Source organism: Cebus imitator, unplaced genomic scaffold, assembly GCF_001604975.1.
Source record: "Cebus imitator isolate Cc_AM_T3 unplaced genomic scaffold, Cebus_imitator-1.0 Scaffold262, whole genome shotgun sequence".
Classification (NCBI taxonomy): Eukaryota; Metazoa; Chordata; class Mammalia; order Primates; family Cebidae; genus Cebus; species Cebus imitator.
The window spans coordinates 1,305,936-1,323,687 of record NW_016107577.1 but is presented as its reverse complement, the minus strand read 5'-3'; the positions used below and the strand labels follow the sequence as shown (position 1 = coordinate 1,323,687).

General features: G+C 37.3%; 1 protein-coding gene across 9 annotated transcripts in view; it reads left to right on the top strand.

Annotated features, from left to right (window-relative positions):
* Positions 1-17,752, top strand: part of ATP11C (ATPase phospholipid transporting 11C) — a 225,106-nt gene that overhangs the window by 137,567 nt on the left and 69,787 nt on the right. For all 9 annotated transcript variants that reach the window (XR_005195680.1, XM_037728320.1, XM_037728327.1 and 6 more), the window contains exons 6-12: positions 5,908-6,036; positions 8,492-8,595; positions 10,691-10,741; positions 12,071-12,135; positions 12,459-12,540; positions 13,668-13,818; positions 14,452-14,649. Coding sequence is in view for 8 of the 9 variants with exons in the window: in XM_037728320.1 (XP_037584248.1) it covers positions 5,908-6,036; positions 8,492-8,595; positions 10,691-10,741; positions 12,071-12,135; positions 12,459-12,540; positions 13,668-13,818; positions 14,452-14,649 (780 nt within the window). In the remaining variant the exon portion in view is untranslated. The remainder of the gene's footprint in view (positions 1-5,907; positions 6,037-8,491; positions 8,596-10,690; positions 10,742-12,070; positions 12,136-12,458; positions 12,541-13,667; positions 13,819-14,451; positions 14,650-17,752) is intronic.

Genomic DNA, 17,752 nt, shown 5'->3' with positions numbered 1-17,752 from the left:
CTTGTTGCCCAGGCTGGAGTACCGTGTTGTGATCTTGGTTCATTGCAACCTCCACCTCCTGGGTTCAAGCAATTCTCCTGCCTCAGCCTCCCAAGTAGCTGGGATTAGGCATGTGCCACCATGTCCGGCTAATTTTTATATTTTTAGTAGAGATGAGGTTTCACCATGTTGGTCAGGCTGGCGTCGAATTCCTCAGGTGATCCACCACCTCAGCCCCCCAAAGTGCTGGGATTACGGGTGCGAACTACTATGCTCGGCCTAGATATCTTTTTGTTATTGATTTCTAATTTAATTTCAGTGTGTTCAGAGAACATATTTTCATTTCTTCATTCACATCTTTTGTGTTACTATTGTCATATGTTTTACCTTAACATTTTATAAAACCCACAATATGTTACTATTTTTGCTTTAGCCAGTGAGTTATATTTTTTGGTAATAAAATATGTAAAATAAACTTTACCATTTAACCATTTTTAAGTGTACAATTCACTTATAGTAAGCACATTCACAGTGTTGTACAACTATCACCACTATCCATTTTAAGAACTTCTCTATTATCCCAAACAAAGCTCTATTCATTAAACAGTAGCTTCTCATTTCCCCCTTCATGGATAAAAAATTTAAATCTAGATAGGGAAACTAGATATAGCATAGGGAACTAGATATTGGAACTAGATAGATATAGTATAGGGAACAGCTCCTTGTAGCTTCTATTCTATTAATACTTTCTCTCTCTATGAATTTGCCTATCCTCAATACTTTATGTAAGTGGGGTTATACTTGTTCATTTATGTCTAGCTTCTTTCACTTAGCATAATGTTTTCAAGGTTGATCCATGTTATAGCATATATCAGAAATTCCTTCCTTTATAAAGGTGAATAATATTCCATCATATGTGTATAACAATTTGTTTATCCATTTATATGTTGATGGACATTTTAGTTATTTCTATCTTTGGACTGTTTTGATTAATGCTGCTGTGAACATTGGTACATAAGGATCTGTTTGAGTTTTTGCCTTTGATTCTTTTGAGTATATAACTTGGAGCAGAATTGCTAGGTTGTGATTATCTTTTTTAAAACTGTTTTTTGTTTGTTTGTTTGTTTGAGACAGAGTCTGCTCTGTCGCCCAGACTGGAGTGCAGTGGTGCAATCTCGGCTCAATGCAACTTCCACCTCTGGGGTTTAAGCGATTCTCCCTGTCTCAGCGTGCCAAGTAGCTGGGATTACAAGCGCCCGCCACCACACCCAGCTAATTTTTGTATTTTTAGTAGGGACAGGCTTTTGCCATGTTAGCCAGACTGGTCTGGAACTCCTGACCTCAGGTAATCCGCATGCATCGGCCTTCCAAAGTGCTGGGATTACAGGCGTGAGCCACTGCGCCCAGCCTGTTTGGCGTGTTTGTTGTTGTTGGAGATGGAGTCTCGCTCTGTTGCCCAGGATGGAGTGCAGTGGTGGAATCTCAGCTCACTGCAACCTCTGCCACCTGGGTTCAAGTTATTCTCCTGCCTCAGCCTCCCGAGTAGCTGGGATTATAGGCCTGCGTCAACACACCCAGCTCATTTTTGTATTTTTAGTAGAGACGGGGATTCACCATATTGGCCAGGCTGGTCTCAAACCCCTGACCCTAAGTGATCCGCCTGCTTCAGCCTCCCAAAGTGCTAGGATTACAGGCGTGAGCCACCGCGCCTGGCCTAAAACTGTTTTTAAAAGATTAACAATAAGAACTGTATTTTATGTTTACCTACATTTTTATCATTTCCCTATCTAGATTTAAATTTTCATATAGTATCTTATTTTTTATCCATGAAGAACTTCCTGTAGTATTTTATAATGTAAATCTGCTAGAAGTGAATGTTCCTCTGGAAAAGTTTTTATCTCACCTTCAATTACAAAGATTATTTTTCTGGGCTTATAGAATTATGGGTTGGAGGGTTTTTTTTTTTCTTTCAGTACTTTAAAGATATTACGCCATTATCTTCTAGTTTGCATAGTTTCTAATAAGTCTGTTTCAGTTCTGTTCTTGTTCTTGTGTATATAATGTTTCTTCGATGCCTTCACATTTTTCTTTTTATTTTCAGTTTTCAGCAGTTTGAGTATGATATGCCTACATTTTTTTCATCATAGGTATCCTTCTTGAAGTTGTCTTGGATCTATTGTTTGTTGGCTTTGATTAACTTTGGATAATTCTTGGTCATTATCTTTTTCAAATATTTTTTCAGCCTCATTCTCTCTCGTTCTGGTACTCCAATTACATGACCGTTATACTGCTTGATATTTTCTCCCTTGGGTAATTAAATATGCTCATTTTTCTCCTGTTTATATATCACTTTGGATAATTTTAGTTGCTCTGTCTTCATAATTGATGATTATTTTCTTTGTTGTACCCTGTCTGCTAGTTGAAGGAAATCTTCATCTCTGATAATGTTTTTCATTTCTAACTTTACATTTTCCTTTTTTTATATTGCTCATCTCTCCACCAGCATTCTTCATCCACTCTTATATGTTGTCCGCCTTTTCCACTAAATACCGTACTATTTAACATCTTTTTGTTTTTTTAAAGAGACGGGGTTTTACTCTGTCACCCAGGCTGGAGTGCGGTGGCGCAATCATAGCGTACTGCAGCCTTGAACTCCTGGGCTCAGGCAGTCCTCCCACCTCCATCTCCAGCTTACCTGGGTTTGTAGGTGTGCGACTACACTTGGCTAGTTATTATTATCATTTTTTTTTGGGTAGAGAAGGGGTCCTGTTAAGTTGCCCAGGCTGCCCTCAAACTCCTGGCCTTAAGCGATCCTTCCACATTGGCCTTCCGAAGTGCTGGGAATATAGATGTGTGCCACCACACCCCACCCATTTAACATCTTAATCATAGCTATTTTTAAGTCTCTGTTTCATAACTCGAAAATCTGGACATTTTGGGTCTGGTTTCATGGACTGCTTTATCTTTCAATGATGGCTCATTTTTTGCTTGTGTTTCTGTGCGTCTCATTTTTTAATTGAATTTTGGGCATTGCATGTAAAAGAATGGTATTCACTGAGGTCAGTGGTGTATATGTTCTGAAATGGGGCTGGCTTCTTCTGTCAGGCCACTAGTATTGGGGGTTGAGTCAATCAAGTCAAGAGTTGGGCTGACTTTGGTTTTTGATGCTTTTAGTGTGCCCCTTAACTTCAAATTCCTTAAGTGGCAGAATGCCATTACCTTGAGCTTTGTGTGGGGCCTGGTGTACCAGAGAGTTTTTTATGGTTTTCCTGTCTACTCTCTGCTTTCAGCAGAGCCTGTGCTCCTGAGTCACAGAGGGTACCTCCCCCTGTTCCCTTGCTTTTTCTCCAGTGGTACACTGCCATTTCTTGTTTGTAACTCAGTGTAAGGCTCTTGGTTGGAACAGAATAATTTCTTGGTTTTCTGGTTCCAGTCTCAGTATTAAGCAGGCCATATACACCAAAGTCTCAGGGTAAGACTTTCTCAGTATTCCCGCCCCACCCCCGATACCAGATGAACTTCTACCTTGTATCAGTCCCAGGTTCTTGGTATGAGTAGGTTTCCTTTCCCATTTCCTGTAGCAGGTCCCATTCCCTGTAGCAGGTCACTTTTGTTTCTACCTCTCTTCTAACAGTAGTGATGTTTCCCTGAGACTATGCCAGGGAAGGTTTCCTGCCTTCCTCCTAGATGCAAATGGCATTTGCTTAATATGAGAAAGGGGTCCATGATTCTGGCATGTTTTTTGTGCCTGTCTCTTCACAGCAGTCAGTCACCACTATATGCTTGTGCCAGTGAGAAAGGTTCTTTTAGGTCTGCTGCCTGTATGCTTTGACATGAACACTCAGTAGAAGCCTCTAGAGAAGAGCTGGTGAATGGTTATGGTCTCTTGTCTCTCAGGCTTGTAGAGATTCTAAACTGTCATATTAGCTCACACCCAGTCTTTAAGAATTGGTTAAAAATCTAGTTGTTTTCTTCTTACCCACTTTCATGGTAACCATCTCTTCTTCTATGCTTGGTCAGTTATGAAACAGTTCACCTGTCCTGTCTCTCCTCAGAAACATTTGTTACCCTTTGAAATTCAGTTGACTTGGTTGCTTTGCAACCTCAGCTCTCTGATGAACTAAAAAAATACATATTATTTTTATATTATCCATTTTTTTCCTGTTTGTAATGGGAGGTGATGTTCTCTTGTGGCTTTTAAAATGGTAAATAGAACTCTGGAGTTCATTGTCTAACTAGATCATGTTATTCCCTGTCTTTAAAAGTCCTGTAGTTATCCTTTTACCTTTAGGGTAAGGCCTAAATCCTTTGGGCTGGCCTGCCAAACCCTTTGTGATCTGACTGCTACCCATCTCATCAGTCTCCGCTTGCACTGCAGATGTGTAGGGGTCTTTATACTTCATATCTGAGTACACCCTAAATGTCGAAGCAAAAAAATGCCCCCTTTGTGTGTTTTGTCAGTGCCTGAGAGTCATCTTCCAACCTCTAATGAGTATTTCCTTCTTCTAAGATGTGTTAGGATTCTGTTTGTTATCTCCCTTCTACATATTTAAGCATCGATTGTGGTTTTATGTAAGCAACATAAGTGTTTATGTAAGTGAGGAAGGAACAATCCAACAAAATAAAATATTATTTACAAATTAGTTCAATTATTGATGCTGTTGATCTTTGCTAGTGATTAAGATTGACAAAGAAAATAGAATTGTTCCTGAATAGGTCTTGAAATCATCATCTTTATTTGCGAAATCATATTGCAAATAGAATTCAGGTGTTGCATATATTACTTAGCATTTCAGAGTCAATGTGTCTAGGTCAGTGTGCCAAATATTGACTCCCTTGTAAAGTGGGTTATCTGCTGCACCCAGCAGCCTCTTCCCTTTACCTGAAGGTGCTGTACAAAGGTACTATTTATAATTTTCAATATGTACCATGGTGTAAAAATCTTGGGAAGCACCAGACTGGAGGATTTCTTACATCTGTCCAAAAAAATGTTATGACTATTCATAAATTGGGAGTAAAGTAGTTGCAGTATGTTAGTAATAATTATAATTAACACCTCTGAAGTGGTTAATATATGCCAGGCACTTTGCTTAATACTTTTCTTGTATCATCTTTTCATGCTCACATCAATTCTCTGAGGTAGGTGCTGTCATCTAAGACACTTATTTAAGGTCATATAGTTAAGTGGCAGAGCTGGGACAAGAAGTCAGGTTAAAGAGTCCAAACTTTTAATGGTTATGATTTGTTCCCTACGTGATTAAATTATTCATGATTTCTTCTCTCATGTTTTTCCTCTCCTTGAGCTTTGGGTACTTGGTGATAGGAAATTGTTTCTTATTGCTATATTAAATGATTCTCCTGACAGCAGATGAATTCATAGAAAGTGAGCTATAGAAAAAAAAATTAAAATATTATGGGAAAAATCAATGCCTCTCTAATTAACCGAGATATTCTGAACACTGAAGAAGGACCTGGCACCCAACAACACAGTTGTTATCACATGGCAGGTAAAGTATGTTGAAATACGCATGGTACAGAGTGGGAGTGTGGCTTCTCAGTGTTCATGAAGTGCCCAGTTTGTGACATGGAGGTTTTCTTGATTCTTTCATGAAGTGATAATGTCATTGTCTTATCAGACATTTGTGCAAGAAATATCAGAGAGCAAACAGGTGTCAGAATCATTTATTGAAGGTAAAGGTCAGTGCTAAGGTAATCTGAAAGCATCCTAAGTCCTTCTGACCTTAAAGAGGATTCTGAATGTTGAGTAATATTCTTTCATCACCTTTCACATGATGTAGGATGCTGAGATACTCTCAAAGCCCCAGAGCTAGAGGTAACCTATTGCTAATGTTTTGACTTTTATGTGAGTATAATGAATGCTTTGTTTAGAATTTAAAATATTTATATTTATTTCTCTCTCAATTCTAGGTTGGTGATGTAGTAGAAGTACAGGCAGATGAAACCTTTCCCTGTGATCTTATTCTTCTTTCATCTTGCACCACTGATGGAACCTGTTATGTTACTACAGCCAGTCTTGATGGGGAATCCAATTGCAAGGTAACAGATTAAACTTTGCCTAAACATTTTGATGTCAGGATAGTTAATCAAACAATACTGCCTCTTACCACTCCCTGATCTTTTACTGTTTTCTTATTTATGCAGATTTTGTATTAGAAAACAGCTTTTTTTTCTTCTTCTTCTTCTTCTTTTGAGACAGAGAGTTGCTCTGTTGCCCAGGCTGGAGTACGATGGTATGGTCTCGGCTCACTGCAACCTCTGCCTCCTGGGGTCAAGTGATTTTCCCGCCTCAGCCTCCCAAGTAGCTGGGAGTACAGGCGCCCACCACCATGCCCCGCTAATTTTTATAATTTTAGTAGAGACGGGATTTTACCATGTTGGCCAGGTTGGTCTCGAACTCCTGACCTTTTGATTTGCCCGCATCAGCCTCCCAAAGTGCTGGGATTGCAGGCGTGACCACTGTGCCTGGCCAACAGTTGTTATATAATTGTCTTTTAACTTCTAAGCAAACACTCATCTTTGGATAAAAGGGCAGTAGTAGGTAGAAAAACTGAGCTCCAAGTAAAAGTTACCACAATTTTTATACTCTGATTGAATTTAATATTGACACAGCCTATTTAATATTTAGACCCTTTAAAATGGGAGTAATCATAGGCTTAACCTATGTAACTCTACAAATAACTTCATATGTGCTAACCTTACAATTTGATCTTTTTTCCCCCTAAAATGTTGTATATTTCCATTTAAAATGTATATTCTTGGAATATAAGAAACCTAACCTGGAGTAATTTGATTGCTATTTAAAAATAACTTAGGGCCAGGCGCAGTGGCTCATGCCTGTAATCCTAGCACTTTGGAAGGCTGAGGCAGATGGTTCATTTTAGGTCAGCAGTTCAAAACCAGCCTGGGCAACATGGTGAAACCCGTCTCTACTAAAAATACAAAAATTTTAGCCGGGCATGGTGGTGGGTGCCTGTAATCCTAGCTACTTGGGAGGCTGAGGCACGAGAATTGCTTTAGCTCGGAAGGCGGAGGTTGCAATGAGCCAAGATCACATCACTGCACTCCAGCCTGGGCTACAGGGCGAGACTCTGTCTCAAAAAATAAAAATAAAAATAAAAATAAAAATAGGGTGTAGTTTGGCAAATGTTTGCTTTATAAGTAATGAAGCAACATTTTATGTATGTATAAGAAATTATAACTCACTAATAATTACAAGTGACTTAAAGTAAATTTGGTCAAACGGGGGTAACTTAACTTCCCTCATACTTTCTGGCACAGTTGGTTTTCTTGGCCATCGTCCAGAGCTCCACAGGGCATGAAGATGTATCCTCTCTATGCTGCCTTCAGGGAGGGTTACTCGTGTGGCTCACCTCTGGGTATATCTTTGGAGGGTTCCTCTGCTTGTTTATTCTATCTGGAGTTGAGGACTAGGTCTCAGCACTTAAAAGAGAAACTTTACCTGTTGAATGACTAATTCTCTATTTCAAAATCATGGTAATGACCTGCTTTCAACCTGTTCAAAAGCAAAATTATAATTTAGGGAATGTCAAGATGTAAATCAAGAAATCTACATGAAGATTTCCTGATAGTGAAAAAGTTGTTTAGAGGAAGAACACTTTCAGGTAGTTTCTTTTTTCAGTTAAGTTGATCTGATCAAATCAGCTAAAAGTACAGAGGTTTAAAAAAAATAAAAATAAAGTAAATAAAAGCACAGAGGTTTTTAAAATCAGGAGATGGTTTTAAGTATAATCTAGACATTGCCATAATATTCCCCCAAGATGGGAACAACAGCTTTCCCTTCTGTGTAAGTGGCACACTCTTTGAGTCCGCTTAGCCCTTGTTTGATGATATGTAAATGGGTTCATTGGAGCCTGCTTTGAGTTCTGGATGAATCAAGTGCATGGTATACACAGATAGAATATTCTAATTGTCTGACTAATGCAAGACACATCATCTCCCTTCCCTTCGTACAAAATGTATCCATGTTGAACATTTTAAAGATCATTAATTAAACTATTTGTGTAATGGAACTATTAATGATTTTTCCTCGCTGTTGGCAAAATTTTAGCGTTTTTATAACTAAAAAGGTTATGCTTAATTCGTATGTGTATATCTTGATTGCCATACACTATAGTGAGCAAAATAAGAAGTCTCAGTTCTGTAAATAGGAAAAAAAAAAATAAATGTATTCAATATTTCACGGGGTTTCAGTTAATTATATGCATGGTGCAAATAGAATCCTCTCAGCCGTCAGTGTCAAGAAGAGCTTTTAGGTTTTTGTCTTTGAAACCCCCTTGCAGCAGGTTATCTTTCTAATTATTTGTAATATATTTTGATAATACCATAAAAGTTATATAGTGGTAAATGTTAATATTTGCTTATTCTGCCAAAGCCTCTTACTAAAACATATTAAATTTGTTCTTGGAATCAGTTGGGTGTATGATTATGAAAAGAAACAGTTTCTTTTGTTTTTACTTCTGCTTTCAATTAGACACATTATGCAGTACGTGATACCATTGCACTGTGTACAGCAGAATCCATTGATACCCTCCGAGCAGCAATTGAATGTGAACAGCCTCAACCTGACCTCTACAAGTAAGAATCACCTGGTTTCATTTTACTGCTGTTTGTTGGCTTTGCTTCTCTTTGCTACCAGTATTGCAAAATAAACACCCACCACTTACCAGCCTACTCTCATTTGTGTTTTTATGGGGTATTCCTTCCTTCTGGCAGAGAAATGAATCAAATCAGCCTTGTTCACTATCAGCCCAGGATAAGTCATTGTGGGCCCAGGTATCTTATGATTTTTCTTTTATTTTTGTTACTTGTGAACATGGCCATATATCAAAATTTTAGATTATATTATCCTGTAATATCAAACCGATATTACAGCTGATCTATCAAACTGATGCAGTAACCAGAGTTAAATGCAAAACAAAGCATTTTACATGACATCTAACATTAAAGAGAGAAGGGGAATATCCTCTTCATGCAATTAGTAGGCTCTATCCTTTCTTACAGTGATCATGATGCACTAAGGATTGCAAACAGGCTATTTCTTGTCCACAGTAAACAGTTAAGGAATGAGTAAAATGGTGTAATTTCTTCTATTTGACTATACTTAGGCTCTCTGGAGTAGGTTTGCTGATTATTAGTCATTGTTGATTGTCAAAAATTTGGCATTTGATTTCAAGATTGGTTAGTTTGGTTGATTAGCGCATGGTGCTAATGAGGGTAGTGTAACAGGTTTTATCCCCATGTGGGCTAATTAATTTTATCCTCTTCTACCGTTGCTGATGGCATCCATTACCCATCTTGTTAATGCACACTGTTAGTCATAATGAGCAACCAAGTGGTTGGATGTGGTTTATACTAACACCTAGTAGTGGAAAAACAAAGTATTCATTCTACTTCAAGAACCTCCCTCCTTCCCATCATTTTTTCTTTCCTCTTTCCCTTCCTCTTTCATATTCACCTTGATGATAGGAACTAGGGCCACAAAGTATAACAGCTATTCTCTGCCTTCAAGGGTCTCACTGTGAGCAAAAGAGATAAAGTACTAAAGCTAAGCTTATACAGGGTGATAATAGAGGTGAGTATAAGGTCTATGGCATCACAGAAAAGGGAGTGACCTATTCTGCCCGAGCTAGAGAACAGTATCTATACCCTTGCATATTTATAGGGAAACCCCCACATTTTTCAGTTGCTTTAAGTATAAAGGAGAATGTTAGGACAGGGAAAGTTATTCCTAATTTCCTTAGATGATTGAATTCCTTGCTCTGTGACTTTGGAGTACCTTGTACTTCTATCACTAGTGGTAAGCACTTGCATTGTAATTGCTCATATACTTGTCTTTCATAGGGCAAGGAGCATTTCTTTTTTGCTTATTAGTGCATCTTCAGCACCTAGTACAGCACTGGCACAATTAATATATGACGAATGAATGAGCAAACCTTCATATTTTGTGTATTTGAGTAGCATAATATATTTCTATTTTCTGGGGAAAATACTGTTTACAATGCAGGTTACAAAACACTGATATTAACAAGGGGTTAGGTATTTTTACCTTATTTTGCAGAAATACAGGTTACCATATACCTATTATATTAAGTGATTGGGTGAAGCTCAGTATTAAGATCAACTGCAAGTCACGGCTAGACATTTCCAAGATAGCAGTGAAGCATTCACTGTTTAAGGCTAGTACTATGTATGGTTTAAAGAGCGGTTTTGTAGCAGCATTACTGGGAACCTGAATCAGAGCTCAGGGATGGGACCTAGAAATCTGTGGTTTAATAAGCCCACCAGTGATTCTGATGCACACTAAAGTGTAAGAACTACTGAACTAATGGTTTTGAAAATTGTATTTTAGCACCAGAAACTTTTCTTCACATGATCCAAGATACAAGTCATGATATGTATGTAACCTTATAAAAGAGAGAGGTATTGTGTGCATGCATGAAGTTAAACAGACCTTATTTCCATCATACTATTTAAAAATTACGTGAAAATGTTACACACATTATCAATTCAACATAACTTTTTTCCCCCAGAAATATAATAGGCTTTTGTAGTTGACTTACAGTTTTATCTCTCTGTTTTATTATTTGTATTTTCATTCCTTCTCATATTTCTGGTACATAGATTGTGCCTGGATGTAGAAAACAAATTTGCAATTATGTTCTTTTTACAGATTTGTTGGGCGAATCAATATCTATAGTAATAGTCTTGAGGCTGTTGCCAGGTAAGTTTGCTATTCCTTTAATTTGTCCTTTGGGGGAGGGTCTATTTTTCTTTCAAATCAAATAAAATAGTCAAATACCTTTCTATTATAGAAAGGAATATAGGCCAGGTGTGGTGGCACACGCCTGTAATCCCAGCATTTTGGGAGGCCGAGGTGGGCAGATCACCTGAGGTCAGGAGTTTGAGACCAGCCTGGCCAACATGGTGAAACCCTGTCTTTACTAAAAATACAAAAATGAGCCAGGCATGGTGGTGGGCACCTGCAGTCTCAGCTACTTGGGAGGCTGAGGCAGGAGAATAGCTTGAACCTGGGAGGCAGAAGTTGCTGTTAACTGAGATTGTGTCATTGCACTCCAGCCTGAGTGACAAGAGTGAGACTCCATCTCAAAAATAAATAAATAAATAAATAAAAAGGAATATAAAGATATAAAGGTGAATAAACAACTAACCTTGTGATTGGTAGGGTTGTGGTCATAGGGTCTCTGTGTGTTGTGGGGAGGGGGTTGTTAGAAGTAATGCTTAGGGTTTCTAAAATAGTAAAGATCCAGGCACACACTTTGGATGATATTCCCAAACCTGTTCTAGCCATGGTATTTATTATCCTTGGTTGTGAAGTGGCTGATAATATTGGAATTAAACCTGGAGAACAGTGGGAGAGTAATTGAGAAAGTAGGCAGTGGGTAAAATGCTGAAAGAACCACCTGGACTTATGTAAAATGAAAGGCTTCATTAAAATGATAATTAGAACTTCGGTAAAATGATAAATTGTATCAGCCTTCATACAATTTATCAAGCAATTCATACAAAAAGGGATGCTTTCTTTCCTCTTCTATCATCATATTAATTACCACAACTTTCCACTTGGCCTTTACAGTCACACTCAAAAAGAAGTTAAAGAAATACAGGGTTCCCAGTGGTCCCCCAAAAGGAGGGTTTATTCTCTCCAAATATGTCAGCGTATTTTTCCCACCTTGACATTTGCGTTCCCAGTCTTTTATCCGTGACTCTCTGCTTCTGTGTCTCACGATCTGCTGCTCTGTCCTGTTCTTGTCTTGCTATCTATGATTCATAATCCTTTTATCCCCCCATGCATTTCTTTACCTCTGTGTGTTGCTGGCTATTCCCGTACTGTGCTTCCATCTGTGCTGTACCCTCAAGTAACTTCAGAGTGAAGGAACTTTCAGCTTGTCCTGGGGAGTAAGCATATGGTATACGTGGACAGATACATTCTGAACCCCTTGGAGATAGGTGTGTGTCAGGGCAAAATCTGTCTCCAGAGTTGTTGATGCTATTAGCTTGTTTGGATAAGCTGTGTTCATTTTTTATTTAGGTCTTTGGGACCTGAAAATCTCTTGCTGAAAGGAGCTACACTAAAAAATACCGAGAAGATATATGGTGAACAATTTTTAAGATATATTTATCAAAAATATGCTTTGTAATGGCTGTGAATAAATAGTGCATATTAAGAAGTAAACATAGCAGGTTTTGCCATTTAATCTAAACCTATATTTAGATGTTGGGAATTAATAAGGTGGTAAACTAAGATGAAATATGACAAATACTATATATAATTAAAATTATACTATAAATGATAGACAACTGGTGATGGAAGAGGGCCTAGATTTCCCACTTTTATAGACTTAAAAATTCATGGAGCCAGCTGGATGAGGAGTTGGTTGACATTTTCTTAGTTTTCATTATATTCTGTTATTTCTTAGGAGTTGCTGTTTACACTGGAATGGAAACCAAAATGGCTTTGAACTACCAAGGGAAATCTCAGAAGCGTTCTGCTGTTGAAAAGTTAGTATGCACCGCAATTTATTTAGTCATTATTGATTAGAAGAGTTACTTTCTTAGTAATTCTAACAAGCCTAACAAAAAATGTCAATTATAATAGCAACTACTATTTTAAGCACTTGTTTATATACCGGAAACTGTGCTCAATGATTTGTATGTCTGATTTGGTTTAGTCTTCTGAAGAACACTATGAAGTAATTCATGTTAACATCTCCACTTTACAGATGAGGAAATGGTGTTGGAGATGGTATGTGACTTACCTAAGCTCACATAGCTCTTGAAGGGCAGAATTTACTTCAACTATAAATTCATTCTTTTTTTTTTTTTTTCATTCATTTTATTGCATTTTAGGTTTTGGGGTACATGTGAAGAACATGCAAGATTGTTGCATAGGCACATACATGGCAGTGTGATTTGCTGCCTTCCGCCCCATCACCTACATCTGGCATCTCTCCCCTTGCTATCTCTCCCCAACTAAATTCATTCTTTTTTGCTACTGGAGTTAATGGTTTGGAGTTCTTTAGTTGCTATATGCAAGTTAGTTCTATAATATTGATAATAGTCTCCTGGCACCTATTGAAGCAGTACCTGGTAGATCCTCAAGCCAGGTGCCACTGGCATAGACCTCACCCTACATTTGGCATGGATAACCAGTATATCACTGGCACCCTTTCCGTAGCTCCACTTTCAAACTGAAAGAACCTACACTGAGCTTGAGGATTTCACATTGCTACCGTGCCCTCTACCCCAAACATTTAGGATTCAGGGAAATGGAGACAAGATACTCCTTCTATAAGGGTTGAGTAAGTAATGGTGTTTATATGTGTACATGTGTGTACGTCTCCTGTCACTTTACGGGAACCTTACTAAGGTGTGTTCAGCTAATCAGCCATTGCACTTGGGGGAGCATTGTTGGTCAATAAACAGTTCATGGCCAGCTTTTCCATTTTGCCACTTGAAAATAATGCTGCAGTTATGATAACTGAGGTTCATACACAATGGTTTGTGCTGTAGTTATACATCATGCACAGAAAAAGCTTTAGATGACTCAGTAGTTTAATTCTATCTGGCTGATGTCTTAAGTATTAATAATTAGGTGGTTTTAAAACCCATGCTGTCTTATTTTTCAGATCTATTAATGCCTTCCTGATTGTGTATTTATTCATCTTACTGACCAAAGCTGCAGTATGTACTACTCTAAAGTATGTCTGGCAAAGTACCCCATACAATGATGAACCTTGGTATAACCAAAAGACTCAGAAAGAGCGAGAGACATTGAAGGTAATTTGTTTTCTGCTGAAAATTGAAACTCTAGAACTTTGTGACTCAGCCAACCTTCATTGAAATGCTATTCAGGGAAATGGCACCTTTTGTTAGCTTCTGAATTTTCTCTTGATTATATGGTGACTGTAAGCCAATAAATATTTAAGAAGATTTAGAGTTTTGTTTTTTTTTTCTTTTACTTTAGGCATCTATGCTTGTTTTTAGCCCTTTATATAAGAATTTTAGACAAAACCATTTGGCAAGACGCTTTGGCATTTTAATATAATATGATCTTGTGAGATGTCACAATAAAGGCATAATGAATGCTTACATATGAACTTTGATCTCACTTTCATATCTTAGGGTGGAGTGAGCAAAGAGAACTTAAAGAAATGAAAAAGTACTGACAAGTTGCATATACTTAAGAATAATGATAAAATTGTTCTTAAATGTTCTCAGATACTGTGATAATTTTGACTACACTGATGTAGTGTTACTGGGAAGTTCCGTCTTTATAGCAAGAGCAGTGTTTTCAGCATTGAAATAAAGATGAAGTTAATTCTTCCTTTATATTAGTCGGGTGGAATTGTGTGTCTAATTAGCATGAACTCTTTTATTTTAGGTTTTAAAAATGTTCATCTTTTTCTTTAGGTTTTAAAAATGTTCACCGACTTCCTATCATTTATGGTTCTATTCAACTTCATCATTCCTGTTTCCATGTACGTCACAGTAGAAATGCAGAAATTCTTGGGCTCCTTCTTCATCTCATGGGATAAGGACTTTTATGATGAAGAAATTAATGAAGGAGCCCTGGTTAACACATCAGACCTTAATGAAGAACTTGGTCAGGTTAGAGTATTTTTTTACTTAAAATAATTTGTCAACATAGTGAAAATATCTTTTTATGTAGTCTGGATCACCAATATATGTGACCACATCACATTTGGAAAAGTAATTCAGAGAAAATTATTTTATGCAGGCATGTAATGAAGGTAAGCAGTGTTTTCATAGTTACAGCGTCAGTTGTTTTGCTGGCCTTTTTGAGAAGGATACAATTTATGTATTAAATGTGAATGTTACTGAAATTCTCCTTGGACCTGGGTGATATTACATTATTAGCTATTGCTTTGGAACAGGAAACAGGCAGTCTTCATCACCATCTATAACCATTCGTGGATAGAATATGAGGTAGCAAATATAGTTATTTTATAAATGCATTTTGTTCCATAAGCAAAATTGACCAGAGTTGTCCTATTGACATTTTCTTGGTACATTTCTGATCAGATAGAATATAGACCTAGCAAGCAGAATTATTTATTCCAGTACAAGAATTTCAATGAAGGGAAAACGTGAGGGCATGCACTCCTCAAAATGCATTCTGCTTTATATAACAATGTAACTCAGACTGTGACCCCATTCTAACCCAGGTGCATTTATTTTCCAATGCAACATCACTGTAATTCTTCAAGTGATGATTTCTTAAGTGCTTTTCTTATTAGTGTTGAGAAAGTTTTCCCCTTTTTCTGATTTTACCCTGAGTCATGTAATGATCTTCTCGAGCTGAAGGAATTTTTTGGCTTGCATTTTATTCTCATGACATTTACAATGTCAGGACTGTGGAAATGTTGTTTTTGTGACTGGGAGTTGCAAATTCAGTTAATGAAACTGTGTGGCTGGAACAGAGCCTCACCCTCACACTTGCTGTAAATAGGGCTGATTTGCATTCTCACCTCAAAACTTACTTCCTGAGTTTAGCTCTCTCTGCAGTCCCTGCACTCTATTTCTACTCTTGATATAGCCTTTACCTAAATCAAAGTACCCACATGGCGACTGCAGTTGAAAGGTAGCAAAGACTCTCCAGATACCATTTTGTTTAGACTTGACTTCAGGACACCAGTGTCTGAAACCATGGAGTCTGCATCTGATGCAGATACTGAGGCACTAAGAATAGGAAAAAAGTTGAATGGACAAATGGCTTTTCCTTTGGATATTGTTCCCAGAAGGTTATTTTGTTGGTGATGTGGGCTGTCATACCCGACCATTGTCTTTTAAGCCAGAAGTTTTTATGCAGGCTTAGAGCTATTTGAGTAGAACTGCTCTGATCTCAATAAAAGGCATCAATTTGCAGAGTTTTTTGCATGAGAAAAAAGTTCGAATATATAAGCCACCTTTAGTGAACCTTTCCCTGACAGCTAATTTAGTGGTTCACTCTAGATGCTGAGCAAATCTGCCTGTTCTAGATTAAGTGCCTGGCTGTATGTGTTAACCTACCCAAGGGTGAGCATGGCTAGCTTGGGGCTAGCCTCAACTACTATTACAAATAGTCATCATTCCGAATATGACACTTAATGTTCACTAAAAACAAATAATATGCCCAGGTCAGGTTCCAGTTGATGAGACTCTTATCTCTTTCAGATTTCCATCTCAGCAGATTCCATATTACCTATGGGAATGCAGTCTTCTTCTTATCTAGACTATGTTAACACTGCAGAAAGTAAAGTAGAGCTTTGGGTAATGATCTAGTAAATTTGATGAGTGAAAAGAAGCTACAGTCTTTCTTTTAGTCACTACTCCTTTCTCCCACCAAACCTTGCATTTCTAATTGTGATTGTCATTTAGTCAAATCATTAAGTTAATAGTCAGACCATCACTTCAATTAATACAGTATATAAACAACTTGCTGTTGTTATTAGCTTACATGTATAGAAATTACCTAAATGAAAATGCAAAGAAGTCTTGAAATAGTTTCTTAGGCCATTTAGTATTCAATAAACAAGTATACATTGTTTTTTTCTGTTAAGTGTAACCTGTTTTCTCTTTGTTGAGTCAAATTTAAGATCTATGTACCTTTTTATGTTACTAAAGACAGTATCATTTAATTCTTGTCCATACCATTGCAAGCATTTGCTTAACCTCTTTTAATATGACCCACACTGGGATTAAAAAATAGAAAGATATGTTTAGGACAGTGTTTGACGTGAGAAACAAAAAGGAAGTAGACTGCTCAGCTCATTTGGAAAATATTGGGGTCTTTTATGATCAGACATAATCTTTTAGACAAACAAATAATTGTAATATATATAGGAAAAAATGTGGGGCTACTCTTCTTCATATTGCCTTTCCATCTTGCAGCTCTGCCTAATGGTGGAACTTTATAGTGTAAGTATATAATTCAAGCCAGTAGCTGTTATTCACCTTTTATTGTCTGGGATGTGTGTGTATTCTAGGTACTATTATGAAGTAAACAAGAAATCCTCAAATTTTTAAAGCTATCATTGGGGAGACATACACATCAGACCTAAATACAGCAATGTGATCATAATCAATCAGAAAAATTGTGGGGGAATGCAAAGTGTCTGGTGCTCTTTGATTTTGGTCAGGTCAACAGTGGTGACCGTCACCATGTATATAGTACCTAAAAGGTTATAGATTATTATTATTGAGCTTTCTTTTTAGTCTTTACATTCTTGTGCGGCAGGTATTGTTAAGGTTAATATTTGAAGTTCATAGAGGTAAAGAGATTTTCTTAAGGTCACAAAGTTAGTAGGTGGTGGAGCCAAGATGGAGTCCAAGTGTTCCATTAAGTCGAACCATGTGGTAAGTTTTGATATACAAAATAGGTGATTTCACATGTTCAACATACACTTCAGAGCTTTTTCTACCCTACAGCAGTTGTCTCACTAAGAAATAGGAAAAGTCTTTTTTCTTTTTTTAGAAATCATATAGTTTATTCAATGAAATACTAATTAATCAACAAAAGTTATGTAAATCTATATTCTTGACATGGAGATACATATATATATATATATGTGTGTGTATGTGTGAGAAAAATAGATTACATAGCAAATATAATGAGGTTATATTTTTGTTTAAGTGGTAAATATACGTATATGGTGTCTAGAGGGATAAAAGTCAGAATGTTAACTATGATTGTTTCTGTATGATGGGACTA